Source organism: Oryx dammah, unplaced genomic scaffold, assembly GCF_014754425.2.
Source record: "Oryx dammah isolate SB20612 unplaced genomic scaffold, SCBI_Odam_1.1 HiC_scaffold_7, whole genome shotgun sequence".
Taxonomy (NCBI): Eukaryota; Metazoa; Chordata; class Mammalia; order Artiodactyla; family Bovidae; genus Oryx; species Oryx dammah.
In genome coordinates, this window is record NW_024070191.1 from 25553189 (window position 1) to 25576314 (window position 23126).

Genomic DNA, 23126 nt, shown 5'->3' on the forward strand with positions numbered 1-23126 from the left:
TCACAAATGCATTCTACAGGTCATAGGTAGCAAGAGTGAAAAATTCATTGTAAATACTAGGAAGACATTTCAGAAGTACACATTCTATTAGCAAGGAATCAGATCACATGCTATAAAGTTCCCATGTGGCTGATCCACAATGGAAGAGGTTAAATAAAAGCAGGGAGAGTCAATTTCTGGCACCAGTTTGGTAATAATAATTTAAACAAAAGAATGCATTATACTAACCGCAAGTCAAATGGAACAACTGTCAGAGATCCAAAAGAACAGCTTCTAGAAGGCAGCATAATATTTCTCTGAGATTAGTGAAAAGGCTTTATTGAGTATGATTTTTTTCAGACTAAAATGAAACCTCATATGCAATATTCCTTTAAGAATAACTGCTACAACTTTAATGAAACTTCACTGACACATTAAAGTCTATTTTATGTTTTCTGAAATAACATTAAGAATCCCTTACAGGTGTGCCTTCTCATTTGCTAGTTCAGTTATGATACACTTCCTATGTAGTTCATTTTCCCAAGGTGTTCAGGACACTCATAACAACCAACAGTAACTAACCTTCACTGAACACTGACTATTGCCAAGAATCATGCTAAAATGGTTTTCTCATTTAATCCCTCCCAGAAATCCTATTTAAGAGGTTTTCACTGTCTCATTTTAAACATAAGAAAATGGACTAATAAGTGGCAGACTCAAGATTCCAATCCAGTGGTAAACTGTGATGTGCCTGGTGTAACAATCATTAGTTAGCATTTAACACAATTATTCCATTTCCAACTGGATATTTTTTCAGAATACAGGAATTCATAAATACATATTTAGTGAATTCTTATTAAAGTAATACATTCATCCTATAATACTAAATAAACAACTGGGAAGACTATGAATAATAGCTAAGGACAATATGCTAAGGATATGCACCATACAAATGGTCAATCATGAAGCATATATAGTTTTGTTTACCATAAGGTCTCCAGTGTTTAACCCAATGCCAGGAGTAGTAAACAATAAATATTAGTTGACTGAACAAATGAACGTAATAAGATTATTTCTACATACTCCTTTACTGGTCTTAGAAACAAATGTGACTTACTCAAAATTTTAAAAAGTAAGTCTGCACAGCAAGCACTAACCCAGTCGGCTGCTGTTCTAATAGCCACTCTCACAGATAAAAACCTTGACTGTTACACTTAGACCACAACTCTAATAAACCATAATAGAAACATCATTCTATCTCTAAACATCCAACTGAGGGTTCTTTTGCAATTTAACTTTCACAAACGGTTTTTTTTTTTTTTAGTATCGCTGATGTACCTACCAAAGTTAACCCTCTCCCAATTAGTAGAGATAAAAACCTCTTTTCTTTTTCTTCTCCCTCAGAATTTCATCTAAAGCAAACTACCACATGGAAATAATCACTTCCAGAGAGTCAGATTCATATAAATGGCAAGTTGAAAGAAGAGAAAAGAGAGTATCATTTATGAGAGTCTATGCAATTCGTGGAGGAAACACCACGCTGGAGAACCTGGACTGCTGGTTTCCCAGGTTACTGCCTCTCTCGAGATTAGCCTCTAGCCTGAGCACTTAATCACTGAAGGATCAGAAATTCTACAGCTAAACACTAAGGAATCATCAATTTGTTACTAACACAAATTCCTATGCAGAAATTTAGCTTAAAAACAAAAAAAAATTAGGCCTAAAGCGGGGGTGACAGTTGAGAACCCAGTCAGCTCTATTCAACTTTATGAATGATTTACTCAGGGTGGCAGGACTTACTGCAAATGAACATAGAGGAAACTGTCAGCTGCCCTGTGGTTCAGCCAATAGAGGCGCAGCTCCATCCTAGCTGTGCACCAGACTGCATTACAAACAGACGAAACCATCGCTTCAACGGCAGCTCTTCAGACGAGAGGTACGTTCCTGAGATCTTTTCATTTAATAATATATGGTCTTATGATACAATATAAATATTTTACCATTAAACCCAGGCAGAAAGCTTTGTTCCTGCTGAAGACCAAAAAACCTCTATTCTTTTCATTGTCTGGTAGGATTTTATTATGAAAATATGAAGACCGCCTTTGCTATTTGACAAGCACGCTTACCATCTGTGCTTTAATGGAAAATTCATGACATTTTCTATGAACCTGATCTATATCCAGACCTTAGAGTAAGCCATATGCATTTGATATTAAGAGATTACTTGCAAATTTCATTTTCTCTGAGCTATTTCATTTCAGCAGTTCGCTCTGTCTTAACAAAGGATTTTTCTTAAAGAAGAATCTAGACTAAAAGCAAATCCAGGACTAAAGCTTTCTGATTATATATACAAATTTAAAGCATTTATATTAAAGTTTGTTACATTTTAGAAAGTATGAGTATATTCAAAATTGTTTTTATTTAAGTGTACATGCAGAGAAGGCCAATAATCACACTGTGATTTTTATATAAAAATAAAAAGACCACAAAAGTACCATTACTAGGCTGTATTATACTGTAAGCAATGAGATGATTTTCAGAGCCAGGGCTTTAGATTTTCATACATTTTAATTAAAATAATTTCCTACAAATTTTAAAGTCTATATTACTGTAACATACAAGTCATGCTATTATTAAATAAAAATCTGCTTAATGGTTCATTTTTAGATGCCACAGAAATATGTATTTTTCACAGTATTTCAATATAATGTTGTAGTTATTCTCAAACTAATCTTCAAAAATAAATACACAGTAAGTCTTTTTTGATAAACTACATTTTAAAATGAAAATATGTCCTAAGAAGAATTGGTTAAGGGAGGGAGGAGGGTACCTTTTGAGGTAATAAGATTAGTTTCATAGCTCAGAGCCATCATTCTTGTCTACTAAGAATTACTATCAACTTGCTGACCAAATTTCAAATCCTATATGAATTTGAAATATTCAAGCATGAAAATGTAACTATTTAGTTAATGGTAGAGTTCTAAAACATCACCTATATATACTGACCTTTCTGCCCTTTTCTTTGCTGGTAAATCTATTTTAAAGGTGGTTTTTTTTTTTTCATAATTTTTGTTCCTTCTATAATGATCAGTGTTCTGCCAGCATGAGAAAAGTATCCCCTACAAAGCCCAAAGGTTGCTGAAAGCAGATTTCTCCAGACTCAGTACAACGTGGTTAATTGCTTAAGAAATATTCTTGCTTGCTACTCAAAGTAAGAGAGCTCAAAAACAGTCTCAGATCAAATAAAAATAACTGTCAAATAGAACAGTTAACTCATAACTCAAATTTCAGACAGAAACTCCTACCTTCCAAACTGTCTTAACGCTATAATCAGCCTACATCTTACTGGTAACCGTCTATAGTTATACAGATGGAGGCTCATTGCCATTTCCCCCAGCTAACTAGATACATGGCCTACCCCAGACAGTTCCAGAGTTGGGTGAGCTATTCTATATGTAAAAGCTATTATGATTAATTGATCATATTTCAGAGGGATATGCTTTTAAAGGCACCAGAAAATTCAATTCAAGGGCTTTTTCCATAAATAGAACAAAAGCATAACTTTATTTCGATCTGGCAATTCAAGGGCTCCAGAACAGTTCCAAGTCCTATACCCATAAATATTTCACTAGGGCCTTAAAATGGGAGGAAAATTAGATGAAGGGAATTTATATTTTAAAAAACTAAAAATTATCTATATAATTGTGTATATATGTATAACAGACTGTTCCCACCTTTGACTGTTTTCTCTCACTTTCTCTAAGGCATGTTTACAGCATTTGCTTCATATAAATTAACATTTTAATTTCAAAAACAGTATCATAATACAAGAGAATCCTATTGGTAAATGACTTTCTACATATCCGCGTGCATGCTAAGTCACTCAGTCGTCTCTGACTCCATGCGACCCTATGGACTGTAGCTCACCAGGCTCCTCTGTCCATGAGATTTTCCCGGCAAGAATACCGAAGTGGACTGCTGTGCCCTCCTCCAGGGGACTTTCCCAACCCAGGCATCAAATCCGTGTCTCTTATGTCTCCTGTACTGGCAGACAGGTTCTTTACCACTAGCACCACCTGGGAAGCCCCTCTACATACATATCTAATTATGTCTAATTCATCAAAAATTTAGATTTTAACCTAAACACACAAAATTATTCGAGTTCTAGTGTACTATGAAAGAATAAACCACATTACATGTAAGGTGGAAAATAAATCTAGATTACAGGGTTTACTTTTTCCAGGTTATGCCCAGAAGCTAACTAAAGGGTGAATGTTCTGGGCTGCTCATCAGTTAATCAACACATTCACAAATGGCAAACTGTCATCATTCACAACATAAACCTGCTATGTATACACTCTGAAAACTGTTTAGATACCCACAACAAAAAACTTACAAGTACCCTTGGAGGTGGCATATAGGTCCATCCATAGTCACCATTCCAAGCATAATTATTATAAGCATGTTTGCATGTGGATAAAGTACGCAGTCTAGTCAAAGTCACGATGCACTAATTCTATTTTAGAAGTAATCTAAACACAATAAACTATTAAAAGCCAAAGGCAAGGAGTACTTTTGGCTTTGAATAACTACATTCAAATGGTTCGAAAACCAAAGGACTGTAACAAGGTACACCTTGACAAGTTTCAGACACATTCCTATCACCTGACTCTACTCTCCAACCAACCCCACAAGTAACCATTGTTATTAATTTCTGTATATCCCCAAGATTCCTGTGCAGATACAAGTAACTAAAAATACATATTATTTCCCTTTTTTCCTCCACATACTGTCCTGCACTTTGTTCAGTTAACAACATATCCTGAGATCTTTCCAGGTCACTACAGTCGCACATTCACGCATAACATTCGATTGTGTGACTATACTGTATTAATGTAACCAGCAGAACAGTTCAACGACAGGTAGAAGTCAGCCTCAAGTAAGTGAATGTAGTGTGTGTGTCTCTCTGCCCCCTTCTCTCCTCTCCTTATCTCTCCCATTCCATCTCTTTCCCTCCCTCGCGCTCTTTTTTCTTTTTTAAAGGGAGAAGGGGACCTGAAAAAATTTTAAGCAGTTCACTTGTACCTCAAAAATAAATAGAATACAAAGTTCCTTAAGCCAACTGTCTGATCATTCTAAAATTTCATTTTGAAAAAATAACAATTATTAAGTCTCTATAATTTCTCCCCAGTCTTAAGAAGTCACCACAAATTTTAAAAGACTTACTCATAATAAATTAAAATACAAAGGAGTAAATTCAGTATAATTTCAACCAGGTATGACTTACTCGTTTTACACAGCCAATTTCTAGGAGAAAAAAAAAAATTAAAAGTTTGATATGTTAGGGAGATAAGATTATAAATGACACTTTTTAATTTAAAATTGCTAGAATAATGTTTCTGAAATCAGTCATGAAAAACAGAAGTTTAAATTAATTATTAGGATAGGTTAAATCTGAGAGGTAAAATGTGGAAACTGCCTGACTCTACTCTTTCCTCCCTCCCCTGCCATGATTCTCCCTGCCATCAGTTCTAATGTCAGATTTAGAAATTTCAAAAGAAATTTCCAAATTTTATAAATCAATCACAACCTGAAAGGCCTTAACACAACCTGCATCACAACCTGAAAGGCCTAACGAATACTTTTATCTGTGCTAGAGAGGCTAGGTGGGCCAAGGTAAAATTACTAGATAGGGCTCAGGCAATTTCTGTTTTTACGCATCCACATATGACCCCTTTACCCCGATTTCGCCAAGGCCTTCATCTTCTTCCTCTCCCTCTCCTCTATTCGCTCTGCTTTTCAAAAAGAACCTAAAACTCATTCATACTGAAGCAAAAATAACTAACAATCTGTGTTGCCCCTCCAAGGAATATCTGCATTTTATTTTAGCAGTGTGAAAAATTCAAAAGGATTTTTCCCATTGTCCAGGCATTTCTGCACACGCACACACAACACTATCAGCAAGGCTGGGTCGAAAGGAGGTGACTTTTGTCTCCACTGAGTTAGTTTCTACAGGTTACTTGACTATTTGTGTAAAAGGCGCTAAGATCAGAGGCAACACCCATGCAGAGGAGGAAGGGTAGGCTATCAGGACCTTCACACTGCACAACCCCAGGGTACACGGTATTCTATCTGAAAGGCACCCACCACACCCCGGACGTGACGGATACTCCCTGAAGCTGTGCAACGCAGAAACCCTGCCTTCTCCTAGGGTGGACTTGGAAAAGAAAAAACCAAAAGATAAAAGAGTAACTTTGAAAGGCTGGGTCTCCTGACATAGTCTGCAATCCTATTGGACAGAGGAGCCTGGGCAGGCTACAGTCGCAAAGAATAAGGGGTAACAAATCAAAGAGTAGAACACAACTAAGGGACTAAACAATAACCACCACAAGACTGGAAGTTATCAGATACCCACGTGCCAGACAATGTATTTTTGTATCTCCCATAAGCAACTGATTCAATTACTGTCCATTAGTCTCCTGTCTCTCATTTCAAGATGAAAGGTCACCAAGCATCATAAAACAGAAGGATTCTTAAATCCAACAAGAAAAAATGAACTTAAACCTTTATTTTGCCCTAAGATCATCAATTTAACCTTCAAAATACACGAAAGAGGAAAGGAAGGAAAAGTCCATCCAGAAGTGAAAGGACTTGCCAAGCAAATCAGATTTAAAAAAGAAAAAAAAAAAGCTTAGAAAATATTAGTTTATTAACAGCAAAGTTTCAAGTTATATTTATAAGGAAAACAGAAATCTAAGGAATTAAACTGTTACAATTGAGGGGGCAAGGGGTTTAAGCTTTAATCATTTTTGAAAATGATACTGCAGTTATATTTAAAAACAGAGTTCTCACCTCTTAAGATATACATACTGAAATATTCCTAGATGAAGTGACATGTCTGGAATCTGCCTCAAATTTTCCATGGGATGGAAGTGGGTAGAGATATAGACTGGCCAAGAGTTGAGAAATGAAGCTGTGTTATAAGTATGGGGGTATTTATCATACACTTTCACACTACCTTGAAATTGTCTATAAATGAAACATACTCTCACACACAAGTTATCTCTAGCACTTAGAATAGTATTTGCTACATAGCAGGTAATCAATAAACACTTATTTACAAGAATAAAAGTCTACTTACAATTATGTAGCAAAAAAACCACACTAAATAATTCATTTCTTTCATAAAAGAAAGCATACAAACTGACAACAGTCACTGAATTAGGGAAGTGGGACTCTGGGGTTTTTTCCTCTCATTTCAAAATTTCTTAGTACTTATGTATTTTAGAACGTCTTTCAAAAAGCTTAAAAAGATTATCTTTGATGATTAAGATAATAAAAAGTCATTTTTTATTTTTAATACTATCAAATCTTCAATCCTTATGGTCCCACTTAAGGCCCAACAAGTATCAGGTCAACAGGAGCAAAGCTCAATGCAAGAATAGTGAAACTTTAATTCCCTGGGTAATTTTGTGAAATGGAATAAAAATTTAATAATACATACCTGTGGAATGCTGAATCTGCTTGGTTTTTTTCCTTAACTATTCCTGTCCATAGGCCATTTAAGTATTATGAAACATTTAAGATCATATGCATATATATAAAAAAAACCCTAAGATTAAGGTCTCTTCATAGGCAACTTTAATCTAAAACTGTATTATCCTTATTCTGAAAACTTATTATTTGGCTTTTCTTTCTCTACTATTTTTTACTCAGCCATTATTTCCTGATTTACATCACCTATCTTAGAAGTTTAAAGGCGTGGAACTAAGACAGAATACACTGAACCAGGGAGGTGAGAAGGATCTACAAAGGTATGAGAAAAGCTTTTCTGGGGGCAGTTTGAAGAACACAACTCTAAAATGCTAAGTTTTGGTTTTGCTTTCTTTTTTTTTTCTTTTAGATAAAAGTTCTGTGACTACTGCTTTAGTCAAATTTTAAACCAATTCAGCTGCCTTTTTTCTCCCTCCATTAGCATTTAATTTCTACATATGAATCTTGAAGATAAACACTTGTCTAACAAGTGATATATATTTTAAAAAAATGGTATGGTTTATAGAATTTTATACTCTATAAACACAGAAATATAGAAAAACTCAAGAACACCATTTTGGTATTAATTCTGACAGAAAATAAAGAAGATTCACGCAGTCTATATAAACTGACGAACAAATCTTAGAATTGAGATTTTAATTGACAAATTCGTTGAGTTTGGTTACATATATTCATTTTCTACCTTCTATAGGTTCAAAGGAGAGATATAAGAAGTAGAATCTCTAAGAATGGCCTCACTGAGCTCCAGCCTCTGGAATGAAACCACTACATCTGTTTATCAGTACCTTGGCTTTCAAGTTCAAAAAATTTACCCTTTCCATGATAACTGGAACACTGCCTGCTTTGTCATTTTGCTTTTATTTATATTTACAGTGGTTTCTTTAGTGGTGCTGGCTTTTCTTTATGAAGTACTTGATTGCTGCTGCTTTGTGAAAAACAAAACTGTAAAAGACTTGAAAAATGAACCAAACCCTATCAGAAGTATGATGGACAACATCAGAAAACGTGAAACTGAAGTGGTCTAGTACTCTACACAGATTGAACAAAAGCTTTGAAAACAGTCTTCAACTACTGAGGAAAAAAAAGAAAAATTTCTTGAGACCAGCTGTTATAATATTGACCATGAATAATTAAAAGATTTCTACTAGAAGGGAAAAACAAGCTAAATATGCACTTTTTGTGTCTGTATCTATTTCATACAATAAAACTTTGACAAATGTGAGTAATTTACCAACCTGTTTAAAATACACTTCAGGGAATTCCGACAGGCCAGTGGTTAGGACTGGATGCTTTCACTGCCGTGAGCCTGGGTTCAATCCCTGGCTGGGGAACTAAGAACCCACAAGCCACACAGTGCAGCCAAATAAATTTTAAAAAATAAAGTAAAATGACACTTCAAAAACTGGATTAGATTCTTAGAATTCAATATGAAACATTAAAAGGTAAATTGAAAAACAAAGTGATCCCAAAATGACTTACAACTAAACAAATCATGAGGACTAAAAAACAGTACTGTCATTATTGTGTTTTGGTAATTAAAACACTACTTAAAATGCTTATCTAAGTCCAAAGTAAAATACTCCCACTTACATGTAAGACTCTACTTATTAAGCAGTAATATTTTCTGGATAGTTACAGACAACTTTCATAGTTTTAAAAATTTAAGTTTTATGTAGAATTAGTGTGAAAGACTCAAAATACTCAGCAAGGTCACAAGGACACTTGCATACACATTTCATAAAACCAACTTACTCTTTAGTAAGAAATTCACGATCTAAGACAAGCTATTTTCAAACTGAAACTCACTAGCACACCTCCTAATTTCACTTCTTAAGCTGTCCTTTCATTATGCCTCTCATATTCACACTCTCAAGAACTAAGATACCCAATACAAAAAAACTGCTAAAAATGTCAAAAGATAGGACCACTTAACACTTGTTAATATGGCAGTTTTATTTCTTGAAATGCCAAAGGCTGTACAATATTAAATTTTATAACCCTGATACTATTTTGCTACAAGCCATAAGCAAACATGGTTTTAACCACTACAACTGCCCTTAAGCCAGAAACATCTAGAAATTTATTCTGAGAAATTAGTTCCAAAGGAAAAAACTCAAGATACAAAGATGTTTACAATAGCATTATTCAAAACAACAAAAAATGGAAGCAACAGCCTGTAACTAAATGTGTCATATCAACTTAAAAGATTAAGAAGCTACTGAAAATTATGGCAAAACAGAGAAAATTTGATATGTGAAGTGAAAAATAAATATTGTTTTCAATTTAAAGAGCCCTACATGCCAGTCTGAAATCCCTTATCCAGAGTATTTATTTAAAGTCTTTATTGAATTTGTTACAGTGTTGTTTCTATTTTATGTTTGGGGCCACTAGGCATGTAGGATCTTAGCTCCCAGACCAGGGATCAAACCTGCACCCACCCCTGCACTGGAAGGTAAAGTCTTAACCACCAGATCACCAAGGAAGTACCTAGAGTATTTTTTTCCTATATTTTTTCTCTAATGTTAGAAACTAACACAAATCACATAATCAACTTTCAAAGGACTTCTGAAACTTAGATATACAGAATATTTTGGTAACCAGGAGCAATTCTCAGCAATTGTTAAAACCACATTTTCATAAATTGAAAAACTTGGGGTCCATGCCATAGATGGGAAGCATACAGGTCCTTTAATAAACACTTTTTGATCATGAGCACTATTTTTTCCCTACCTTACTCTGTAATTTATTTGACTCATTCAAAAAATACGTATCACGTGCTTCTATGCGAGAGTGATTAGGTTACAACAGCAAACAGGTAATCATGGCTCAGTGGGTAAAGAATCTGCCTGCAATGCAGGAGACACAGGAGATGCAAGCTCCATCCCTGCGTCGGGAAGATCCCCTGGAGGAGGGCACAGCAACCCACTCTAGTATTCTGGTCTGGAGAATCTCCCATGGGGAGAATCCCATGGACTCAGGAGCCTGGCAGACTACAGACTACAGCCCAGAGGGTTGCAAAGAATCGGACGTGACTGAGCGGACTAAGCACAATCATGCGATTACAGTAGCACAAACAGCTTTGTCAGAACAGGGACTGCTGTGGGGATCCAAAGGCTAAACAATGAACACAAATTGGCAGTGGGAAAGACTTTTAGGTTGAAACCTAAGAGAGAAATAGGAGCTCACCGAAGGAAAGAGGGAAGGAGGTAAGAAAGAACGTTCCATGAAGAGGAAACATTATGACCGAAGACCAAGAGGCAGAAGAAAGCAAAGCATGCTGGAGGGGCTCCAAGCCAGGGGCACTAGGACCGAGTGTAAGAACACTGAGCCACCAGATTCATCAGCAGAGCATCACCGACTGTCTGTCGTGAACAGAATGGCCAGGAGAGAGGCGAGCCCAGGAGACCTAGCAAGCGGCGGACCGGGCAATCCAGTGGTAAGGACCCAAGCTAGGCTGGTATGGCAGGCTTGGGTGTTTACACCCAGCATTTCCGGCTCCCTCCTCATGCAGCACAGGGGAGTGGGGGGCTACACAGCCCTGTGAGGAGGTCTGGTCAACGAGCTGTGAGGGGAGGTGATACGTGTCACCTCCAAGTCCTAGTCTCTCAGCTGTGTCCAACTCTTTGCGACCCCATGGACCACAGCCCGCCAGGCTCCTCTGTCTGTGGGATTCTCCAGGCAAGAATATTGGAGTGCTTGCCACTCCCTTCTCCAGGGGATTTTCCTGACCCAGGGATCAAACCCAGGTCTCCTGCATTGCAGGTGGATTCTTTATCATTTGAGCCACCAGGGAAGTCCAAACCAGAGCATTTAACCAGGCAAGATTTTCCAGAGTTCTCTTTCCCTCAGTCATTGAAACCAACAACATTTGAATTATCACCTACTATGTCAGCTTGGGTCCTTGAGTGACTACAATGAGTTAAGACCCCTGTCAACACATGACAAACATGTGATATGAAACTGAAACAAATCTTTGCTGTTTTAAGCCACTGAGATTTTGGAGCAAAGATATTCTTGCTCGGATGCTCAGTTGTGTCCAACTCTGCAACCCCATGGACTGTAGCCCGCCAGGCTCCTCCATCCATGAGATCCTCCAGGCAGGAATACTGGAGTCAGTTGTCATTTCCTTCTCCAAAAGATATTCTTAAATAGATAAAAGAAACTAGTTCTAAGAGTAGATTTCTGCTAACGCTTAAAACAGTTTGTAAAATTTTGTTTGTGCATGTGTGTTTAGTCAGTCCTTCGTGTCTGACTCTTTGAGACCCCATGGACTGTAGCCTGCCAAGCTCCTCTGTCCATGGAATGTTCCAGTCAAGAATACTGGAGTAAGTTACCATTTCCTTTTCCAAGAAATCGTCCCAACTCAGGGATCAAACTCAAATCTCCTACATCTCCTGCATCGCAGGCTGATTCTTTACCACTGAACCCCTTTGGGGAAGCCCAAAATTTACTATGAGTTAACTCACTATAAATTTCATTAAGGGACTTCTGAAACTCCAGTGGTTAAGACTCCAAGCTCCTTATGCAGAGGCCATAGGCAGGATCCCTGGGGGGCACAAGACAGCCAAAAAATTAAACTTAAAACAAAAAGAAGTTTGATTTAAATTTAACTAAAAGGAAAGATAATCAAACCTAATGTATGTGCTAAAGAATGATAAACCTGCTTTGATAGAAAGATTGGCTCTGCCTTAACATCAGTTAGTAAAACAGTCTGAAAACCACATAACAAGATGACATCAGTAAAGATTACTACTGCTACACTTTTAAGTAGATAAATAATTTCTGTTGTGAACTAAGTTACACTGATCTAGTTCTCTAAAAAATAATATATTAAGAGTAAACTAAATCCAAAATAAGAAGGGAAGGAAGTAGAAATAAAATTTTTAAAAACCAGAAAAACAGAGAAAAACCAGTGAAACCAAGAGTTGGCTTTTTATTAAAAAAAAGATCAACAAAATTGACAAATCTTTAAGCGAGCCTAACCAAAACAAATAAACAACAACAAAATTCCTAAAATCAGAAACTAAAGTGGGGACGGATAGCCCTACTGATCATACAGAAATCAAAGCATTGCAAGGGAATAGTCTGAAAAACTTTGGACAATGTAGATGATGAAATGGACAGACTCCTAAGAAAGACACAGAGTACCAAAATTAACTCAAGAGGAAACAGAAAATCTGAACAGATCTATAGGAAGAAATTTCTATGAAGAGCATCCCACAAAGGAAAGATCAGGCCCAAAAGGCTTTCCGTGGGAATTTTATCAAATATTTAAGAAGAAATTTTTATCAAAACTTTCCAGAGATTAGAGGAAAAGGGAATACCTCACAAATCATTTTATGGCCAGAAATACCCCAACAGGCAGAAAAAAACTACAGACCATATCATACCCCTCACAAATAGAGATACAGAATTCCTGTACAAAACATCAACAAAGTGAATCCTACAACAAATAAAAAAGATTATACACCAGAACCAAGTATAATTTATTCCAAAAATATAAGGTTGGTTTAACATTTAAAAATCAATTAGCATTAGCGTAATATCCACATTAATAAGAAAAAGAACAAACATGTCCATGGATGCCGAACAAGCATTTAATAGTAGCCACTACACAGTTATATTAAAAGTTCTCAACAAACTAAACAAAAATAGAGGGGAACTCCCTGCAGCTAACAACATATTACAACATGAAAGACTGAATGCTTTGCCCCTAAGATTAGGAATAAGACAAAGATATTACACTTACTACTATTAGTAGCCAATATTGACAAGAAAAAGAAATAAAAGGTATTCAAACTGGAAAGCTGAAGTGAAACTTCCTATTCACAAATGACATTATCTTACACGTACTTGTGCTTAGTCACTAAGCTGCACTGACCGTGCAACCCTGTGGACTGTAGCCCACCAGGCTCCAGGTGGGTTCTTTACTGCTGGACCACCAGGGAAGCCCCAATCTCAAATAATCCGTAAAACTTCACACACAAAAACTAGAAATAATGAGTTCAGCAAAGTTGCAGAGTTCAAGATCAATGTACACAAATATAGTGTATTTCTAATAGTAGCGATTAACAATCCAAATACCAAATTAAGAAAATAATTTCATTCACAATATCCAAAAAAAAAACCATTTAGAATTTAATAGAGCAAGACTTACACATTAAATACTACAAAGCATAGCTGAAAGAAATAAGAAACCTAAATAAATGCAAAGACAGCCATATTAACTGGCTGCAAGCCTTACTATTGTTAAGGTAGCAATTCTCAATGCAATCTCCATCAAAATCACAGGTGACTCTCTCACAAATGAAAACAAGCTGATCCTAAAATTTATATGGAAATGCAAAGGATCCAGGAGAAACCAAAACAACCTTGAAACAGATAACAGGACTGAAGGACTTATACCTCCCAATTCCAAAATGTTACTAGAATGCTACAGCTATCAAGAGACTGCGGCACTGGCATGAGTTCAGTTACTCGGTCGTGTCCGACTCTCTGCGAGCCCATGGCCCGCAGCACGCAGGCCTCCCTGTCCGTCACCAACTCCCGGAGCTTACGCAAACTCACGTCCATGGAGTCGGGGATGCCACCCCATCATCTCATCCTCTGTCATCCTCTTCTCCTCCTGCCTTTGATATTGCCCAGCATCAGGGTCTTTCCAAATGAGTCAGCTCTTCACATCAGGTGGCCAAAGTATTGGAGTTTCGGCTTCAACATCAGTCCTTCCGATGAATATTCAGGACTGATTTCCTTTAGGATGGACTGGTTGGATCTCCTTGCAGTCCAAGGGACTCTCAAGAGTCTTCTCCAACACCACAGTTCAAAAGCATCAATTCTTTAGCGATCAGCTTTCTTTATAGTCCAATTCTCACATCCATACATGACTACTGGAAAAACCATAGCTTTGACTACACAGACCTTTGTTGGCAAAGTAATGTCTCTGCTTTTTAATATGCTGTCTAGGTTGGTCACAACTTTCCTTCCAAGGAGCAAGCGTCATTTCATGGCCACAGTAACCATCTGCAGTGATTTTGGAGCGCATAAAGCTAAAGCCTATCACTGTTTCCACCATCTCCCCATCTATTTGCCATGAAGTGATGAGACTGGATGCCATGATCTTAGTTTTCTGAATGTTGAGTTTTAAGCCAACTTTTTCACTCTCCTCTTTCATCAGGAGGCTCTTTAGTTCTTCTTCACTTTCTGCTATAAGGGTGGTGTCATCTGCATATCTGAGGTTATTGATATTTCTCCCGGCAATCTTGATTCCAGCTTGTGTTTCATCCAGCCCAGCGTTTCTAAATGATGTACTCTGCATAGAAGTTAAATAAGCAGGATGACAATATACAGCCTTGACATACTCCTTTTCCTATTTGGAACCAGTCTGTTGTTCCATGTCCTGTTCCAACTGTTGCTTCCTGACCTGCATACAGATTTCTCAGGAGGCAGGTCAGGTGGTCTGGTATTCCCATCTCTTTCAGAATTTTCCAGTTTGTCGTGATCCACTACTTTGATGTAGTCAATAAAGCAGAAGTAGATGTTTTTCTGGAACTTTCTTGCTCTTCTGATGATCCAACGGATGTTGGCAATTTGATCTCTGGTTCCTCTGCCTTTTCAAAATTCAGCTTAAACACCTGGAAATTCACGGTTCGCATACTGTTGAAGCCTGGCTTGGAGAACTTTGAGCATTACTTTACTTGTGTGTGAGATGAGTGCAATGGTGCAGCAGTTTGAGCATTCTTTGGCATTGCCTTTCTTTGAGATTGGAATGAAAACTGACCTTTTCCAGTCCTGTGGCCACTGTGGAGTTTTCTAAATTTGCTGACATATTGAGTGCAGCACTTTCACAGCATCATCTTTTAGGATTTGAAACAGTTCAACTGGAATTCCGTCATCTCCACTAGCTTTGTTCATAGTGATGCTTCCTAAGGCCCATTTGACTTCTCATTCCAGGATGTCTGGCTCTAGGTGAGTGATCACACCATTGTTATTATCTGGGTCATGAAGATCTTTTTGTATAATTCTTCTGTGTATTCTTGTCACCTCTTCTTAATATCTTCTGCTTCTGTTACGTCCATACCATTTCTGTCCTTTATTGTGCCCATCTTTGCATGAGGCTAGACATATGAGTCAATGGAAACTAATTGAGATTCCAGAAGGGAAAAAAAAAAACCATTTGCAGTCAACTGATATTCAACAAGGGTGCCAATGCAAGTCAAAAGTGAAAAGAAAGTGGTCCCCCCCCCCCACCAAGAAACTGCACAGTGACAACTGAATAACCACACACAAAAAGATGAATTTAGACTCTTACATTAAAACCACACATTAAGAAATCAACTCAATGGATCACAGGCCTAAATATGAGACCTAAAACTATAAAACTCTTAGAAGAAAACACAGGAGTAAATATTTTTATGGTCTTGACACCAGAAACACATGTAAGGGAATTCCACAAGGTGGTCCAGTGGTTAGAACTCCACACTTTCATTGCCAAGGCCTGGATTCAATCACTGGTCAGGGAACTAAGATCTCGCAAGCCATAGCATACCCCTCTACCTGCCTGCAGAAAAACAACAACTTTTACGAATCAATAGGAAGACAACTCAAGTTTTTCATATGAGCAAAAAACAATCTGAATACACATTTCATCAAAAGACACGTGAATGATCAATAGCACATGAAATTTTATTCATATTAAATCCACAATGACATCATTTCACACCCACTAGAAAGGCTATAATCAAAATGGCAAGGATGAGAAAAAACAGATTCCTCAGGCATTGATGGTGAAATGTAATATGATACAGCCATTGTGGTAGTTTCTTAAAAAGTTAAACATAAATTTAACACATAACCCAGAAATTCCACTCAGGTCTCTTTGCAAGAGGAAATAAACACACGCCCACACAAAGACTTGTACAGCAGCACTATTCTTAACAGCCAGAAAGCAGAAATAATCCAAATGTCCATTAACAGGAAAAGGATAGGCAAATTGTGGTATATCCATCTAGCGAAATACCCTTCAGCAATAAAAATGCAATGAAATGCTGATATATGGGATGACACGGATGGACACTGAATAAAGTATCAGCAAACTGAATCACACAACAAAGGATTATACCGCATAATCAAGTAGGATTTATTCCAAGAATGCAAGGTCGGTTTAACATCTGAAAATCAAGTAATTAATTAATACCATATTAATTAACTGGAGTAGGTTGCCATTTAATTAATTGGAACAAGAAATGGCAATCTACTCCAGTATTCTTGCCTGGAAAATTCCATGAACAGAGGAGCCTGATGGGCTACAGTTCACAGGGTCACAAAGCCTGATCACAGCACAGCACACAGCACCGTATTAACAAAAAACAAAAATAACATTATCTTCGCAATAGATGCCAGGAAAAAGAAGCCACGTGCTGAAGAACATATTCTGTACAATTTCATTTACATGTAATGTCCAGAAAAGGCAAAGAGACAGAAAGTAGATTATCAGTTACCAGGGACTGAAGTGGGAACAAGGAGTGACTACCAATTAGCACAAGGAATCTTTTGAGGGTGATGGAAATGTTCAAAAACTCAATGCAGTAACAGCTGCACAACACTGTAAACTTACTAAAAATGTTTGAATTATACACTTAAAATGAGTGAACTATAAGGTACATAATTTAAACCTCAATGAATGTTTTTTTTTTAAGAGATAATAACCTAAATTCTAACTACAAAACAACTATTAACATCTTAAGAGCAAAAAAACTCATCATTCCAGCCCTCATACTTAACAAACTATCTAAGAATCAATACGAATGTTGAACTAAAAAATGAACTTACCATGACTAAGTGGTTCCCTGAAAAAGAAAAACTAAATAGTCAATTCTACTAACCAGAATTTTGTTTAGAGCCCGATGATCCTCCATGTTCTAGCTTTGCTTTTTTCTTCTTTGATGATGATGGCTCCGAAGACACAGAACGTTTTTCTACTACAGGAGTGGAAAGAGCTCGTTTTTTGAACAGCTCCCGTTCTCTCAAAAGACTTGGATCCATAATGCTGCAAAGGTAAAAATAAGTTTTTTTAATACAGATTCAAGTAACTCAAATGTATATGCCAAATCCACAGGTCTCAACAACAGTTACTTCCCAAACAAAATTGCCTTTTATTACTAGTTCTCTACAACTTGTATTCATTCACTTACTCATTCACTAAAAAAAAAAAAAAATCTTTAACTCATGCCTGTTATGTGCCAAGCACTGCCCTAGGCTCTAGTAAAGAAAAACAGGATTATTCTCTAAAGCTCCAGAACTTATGCTGTCCAAGATGACTGCCACTGGCTGAAGTGCCAATTGAGCACCTTAAGTGGGGACAGAGTTGAGATGTACTCTAAGTGTAAAGTACACACCAGATTTTAAAGAGAGTCAATACAGGGACTTCTCTGATACTCCAGTGGTTAAGACTCCACTGACAATGCCGGAAACACAGGTTCAGTCCCTGGTCAGGGAACTAAGATCCCTGAATGGCATGAGGTGCAGCCAAAAAACTAAAAAGACTCAATATAGCGAAAAAACGTTTTAAATTACTGAAATATTTTAAATGGATGTGATAATTAGAGATTAATATAATAATATTTTGGATATACGGGGTTAAAACATTAATTTGCCCTATTTTTTCTTTTTTCTTAAATTATGGCCACTAGAAAATTTTAAATTACATGTGTGGCTGACACTCACAGCTCACACGGTATTCCTACTGGACAATGGCGCTTCAGAAGCACTGGGCGGAAATTAGGAGACAGATTTAGGCTCACTGCAAAAGAAGAACCATCAGAATTAGTTGTTAATTAAAAGGTATTATTTTCAAGCATTGGAGAAGGAAATGGCAACCCACTCCAGTATTATTGTCCCTGGAGAATCCCAGGAACAGAGGAGCCTGGTGGGCTGCCATCTATGGGGTTGCAGAGAGTCAGACATGACTGAAGCGACTTGGCAGCAGCAGCATATTTTCAAACTGGTGGACTCTCTATCATAAGTAATGAAGAGGTTGAATTAGTATTTGTTAAGAAATATCTACAGAAAACTCCTGCTTTGGAAGGAGGTGGGACTAGATAGATCTCTTTGGGGTTTTTTCCGTTTTAAAATTCAACATTCTGAGCAACTTCAGTACAACCAGAGAAACCACAGGTTATCCAACAAGTATTTTTAAAACACTCCTCTCTTGTCTGAACTCTCCCTAGAATGCTATGGAGAGTCTCAGAAGTACACGAGATGACTATGTAAATGATTTCTATGCTATTTAGACTAGTGTTCATAAGCTCATAAGCAAAGTCTCAGAGGAAATGAAACAGAGCAGGACCCTATGGCCCTTGCCCCCACCAAGTCCTCTGCCTGCCTTCTGTCTGTGGAAAGGTTCAGAGTTTACTCAGAGAAGTGAGAAATGAAGAAACAAGGGATAACAATCAAAGGAGACTAAATAATAATAATAATGTAGTCATTAAGCATAGTCAAGGACCTTTAGTTCCTTCTCAAGGACTACAGATAATATTCTGAGCCAAATCCTGTGAGTCTGTCTTAAAGATACTGAAATCCCAGGTGGGAGAAGTTACTACATGATGACCAGACTGTACCCACAACAGAAGCTGCCACAATTCTGAGAACTGCCCTCAGAGAAATTCGAACAAATGGACCCTGGAACTGAAGATTAACTGTACCTAAAGCAGCCAAGGTGACGCTGGTCAGACCACTGATGACCAAAGTGAAGATAACTGTCAGAGCTGACTGTGCTGTTTCTGCAACAGCCCCCTTCTTTTATCTATAAGAGCTCTTGCCCCACCGCCAATGGCGGGGGAGAGGGAGGCAGGGAGGCAGTGAGGCAGGGAGGCAGGAGGGGCGGCAGAGTGAATTGGCCTTTGGACAGACACATGCCCTCTCCCAGCCTGCTTTATTTCAAATAAGCAAACTTTCCTTTCCACCAACCTGGCCTGCTTACTGGCTTTTGAGCGGCAAGTAGCCAGACCCCACACACCCTTCTGTGAGAGAAAAGAGACTCTTAGACTTTGGAAGCTTTCAGGCATGGGGTAGCTCAATAAATATTTTGTAAATGACTAACAAACAGAAGAACATCTTTAAATTGCCCTAGCCTCTCTGTTAATAGTTTTACAAGCCTTTATTAAATGTCTTCTCTTTGCAGGGCACTATACTGCACTGCAGCCTTTGGAATGTTTTGGAAGATAAATCCTTGCCTGCACGTAAGCAGCTTACATTTGAGAACATGAAAGCACTCAGCAACTCGCTTAAAAAGCAATGAATAAATAAAACGTGACTTAGCGTGCTAAAAGTTAAAAATGTAAGCACTGAATATCACTCAGTCATGAAAAAGAACGAAATACTCTATATGCCCAATATGGATGGACCTAGAGATTATCATACTAAGTCTGAAAGAGACAAATAGCATATGATTTCATTACTTGTGGAATCTAAAACATGACATAAAGGAACACATCTACGAAACAAAAACAGACTCACAATTGTAGAGAACAAGCTTGTGGTTGTCAAGCAAGACGGGGAGGAGAGAAGGGTTGGGAGCTTGGGATTAGCCTATGCAAACTATTATACAGAATGGATAAACAAGTCCTACTGTACAGTACAAGCAACTATGTCCAATATCCTGTGATAAACCACAATGGAAAAGAATATGACAGAGTATATGTTTAACTAAGCCACTCTGCTATACAGCAGAAATTAGAAACACTGTAAATTAACTATACTTCAATAAAATTTTATAAAAGCACTGATAAGAAATAAACTTGTCAAACTTTAGTTCAGGATAAGAAGAATCACTGACCCTGGACCTCGAATCTAAGACCTCCCTAATTTCTGACCCCTAACAGTAACATGACCTAGGGAATCAACTAGACTTCTCTAAATCCAATTTCATCGTAAGTAAAATGAGGATACTACCAATGCTGTCTACACCTAGCCCAACTGTAAGAATAAAATGAGAAAATGTTTGTGAAAGTGATTTTTTAAGTAGTAAAGCTAGACCAACGTGTTATTTCAGAACTTATTTGGATCTGAAAAGAAATAACCCAGTGATTATGTTCAGGTGAGAAAGGCAGAAGACAGTCTTGGGGGAGGGTAAGTATATTAGAACAAGAAAGGAGAATTCCCCAATGATGTGGTGGGGGAAGGAAAGGGGGAAACAAGCCTAAAACAACAGACATCTGCTGATTTCACTTTGGAAAGACAGATTATTAACCCAGGCTTTTATAATCACGATTTTAACATAGATTTAAATCAAAGCCTTACAGTTTACAAAGACCTGGATGTTAACAGCATTTGATCCTCACAACTCTATGAGATACCAGGTATTTATCCTATTACACAGAGTTAAGATCACACAGCTGAAAAGTACACAGCCTGGACGCCAGGAGACTGATTCCTAAACCAGGTGCTCCTTATTCCAGACCTAAAATGCTGGTAAAAGCCTCCAAAACAAAAGCGACCTGTGTGGTATGGGTAAAGTTCAATGGTCCCTAGAACAGAAGGTTTAATGTCTTTCACCATCACATGCTCCAACTTTTCCACCTTTTTCTCAGAAGACTACTCCGCATCTGTAGAGTTTCATATGTACTGACATCAACTTCCCCGTTTTACATTAAACCACACATCACTGCCACAACTCCGTGAGTTCACGTGTTCCCCCACTGAGAAGCCAAAAGTTCAGTGAAAATCTTCTAACTGCAAAGCCCACATTCCTCCCATATTATCATTTGACTTTATCATTTATCCAGTTTATCATTTGATTTCTTTCAACCTTTCAACTCTCCTCTCTTGCTTCATTTGCCTGCCTGAGCCTCGCAGGGGCCAACAGTGCTTTCAATAGCCGGCAAGCTGAGAATAAGAAACTTCTTACTCCTGAAAAGACAGCAATGTAGAAGTGGAAGTGAAAAAAGTACCGCAGCGACTTGTTTTGGAAAATGTCTTTAGACTTTGCAGAAAACTATTATAACTCAAGGTTAGGAGTCATTCCAAACTAGGTTTCCAAGAGGAAGCTGAAAAAAAAAAATCCGTGAAGGAGTGCCTAAATCACAGCCTTTACTTGGCTGGGCGCCGCGGTTCCCCAAACTCCACAAACTCCACACACCTGGTCCGTGCGGCTACAGCTAATGTAAGTTTGGGGGCTCCGGAGAGGCACGACCAGCTCTCCAATTCGAATTTCCCCTCTTTCCAACCCAAAACTTTGCTCACTGAACCTCCGGCCTCAGAAACAATGTTCCCGAGAGGCTGTAACCGGGTTAAGCGTTTCGGGCAGGGAACCGCAGCCCCGGCTTCCCGCGGGATGGGAGGCCGCGTGCCCCCGGGAATGGGAGGAGGCTCCGAAGAACAACAGGCTGGGGCTCCGCGCCCCAAACCCGGCGTCCGCAGCTCCTACCTGAGCCAGGAGGGCCGCCCCACGCGCCCCGCCGCCGCCTCCCAGAGCCTCCGCCTGGACCAGCCGCCCACGCCCGCGTGGCTGCCGCTTCGGGCTCGTTGTCAGCGCCTCCGCCGCCCGGCACGCATGCCCAGCGCTGCCCCGCCAGCTCGGGGGTCTTCGCACTGGCGGCGGCGGCTGAGGCGGCCACTCTTCCCCCGGCTCCGCCCGCCACTTCCTGATCGGGCGGCTGGGAGCTCAGTCCCGGTAAGCACCGCGGCGCCTCGGCCGCCGAGAACGCGCATGCGTCATCCCGTGCTCCGCCCAGGTATCGCGGGAGGGAAATCTACCAACTTGGGCGTCCCGATCTCCATGACAACGGGAGGATGATTGGGGGCGGGACGTAATTGGGAGTTGAGTCAATTCAGTTCAGTCGCTCGGTCGTATCCGACTTTGCGCGACCCCGTGGACTGCAGCACGCCAGGCCTCGCTGTCCATCACCAACTCCCGGAGTTGAGTAGCCGCAGCTAAATGGTGCGACTTTACATTAAATGCTATTCACCATCACCTAAAATTCGGAGAACATTGTTCCAGCTCTCTCTCTACACAACTGAAACAAGACACCCAGTGAAACTAAATGACTGGCTCGAGACAGCACCGCTTATGGCAAATTCTGAAGCAAAGTCAGGTTTCTGAACTCCGAATCCCCATCCCTTGTAAACTCTCTTAGAAAAGGACTTGGGATTCAGCAGCAGCGTAAAGGGGTAAAAATAAAAATAAAGCGGCGAAAAAGACAACTGCCCTTGTCCACAGCCTGCAATGTATTGGACCATGCCAAATTTTGTGGTGCTGGCCTTGCCTCACTCCTGCAGCCTGAAGCGACCGCATGGTCACTGCTCTACTATTTTATAGCTGTCCTTTACTTAATGCTGGTTACTCAAGTTACTTGTGTTTTGGTTTTCACATCTGGGAAATGGGAATAATAATTGAACTACCACAATGCGTTACTTTCATTGGATTGTTGTGAAGACTGAATGAGATAATACATAAATTTTTAATCAAAACTTGGGAATAAAGCCAAAGGATGGTTGTGTGGGTATTTTTTTACGTTATTATTTTATTTATTTTGGCTGTGCTGAGGCCTCATTGTGACAGGCAGGCTCCTGCTCTAGTTGTGGTGCAAGGGGTTAGT

General features: G+C 38.7%; 2 protein-coding genes across 6 annotated transcripts in view; one reads left to right on the forward strand and one right to left on the reverse strand.

Annotated features, from left to right (window-relative positions):
* The window catches only part of GTF2E2 (general transcription factor IIE subunit 2), a 93226-nt gene extending 70991 nt beyond the window's left edge, over window positions 1–22235 (reverse strand). For 2 of the 4 annotated variants that reach the window (XM_040242892.1, XM_040242893.1), the window contains exons 1-2: window positions 21956–22202; window positions 17415–17578 (exon numbers count right to left, since the gene is read on the reverse strand). In XM_040242892.1, the coding sequence (XP_040098826.1) occupies window positions 17415–17574 (160 nt within the window). In that variant the 5' untranslated portion in view covers window positions 17575–17578; window positions 21956–22202. Of the gene's footprint in view, window positions 1–17414; window positions 17579–21436; window positions 21459–21955 lie in introns of those variants that run through there. The other 2 variants (XR_005721458.1, XM_040242891.1) reach the window with 2 other exon arrangements.
* On the forward strand, window positions 1855–8755 carry SMIM18 (small integral membrane protein 18). 2 transcript variants are annotated; one of them, XM_040242897.1, is made up of 3 exons: window positions 1855–1915; window positions 7696–7793; window positions 8225–8755. In XM_040242897.1, exon 3 carries the CDS (start codon window positions 8262–8264, stop codon window positions 8556–8558), a length of 297 nt encoding a protein of 98 aa, XP_040098831.1. In that variant the 5' UTR covers window positions 1855–1915; window positions 7696–7793; window positions 8225–8261; the 3' UTR covers window positions 8559–8755. The 2 variants fall into 2 exon arrangements, with proteins under 2 accessions (XP_040098831.1, XP_040098830.1); XM_040242896.1 differs by lacking the exon at window positions 1855–1915 and having other exon boundaries at window positions 7309–7793.
* Window positions 22236–23126: the final 891 nt, after the last annotated feature.

Bases quoted from the DNA above. Each gene is read 5' to 3' on its own strand.
- SMIM18 (XM_040242897.1), top strand. From the start codon at position 8,262: ATGGCCTCACTGAGCTCCAGCCTCTGGAATGAAACCACTACATCTGTT.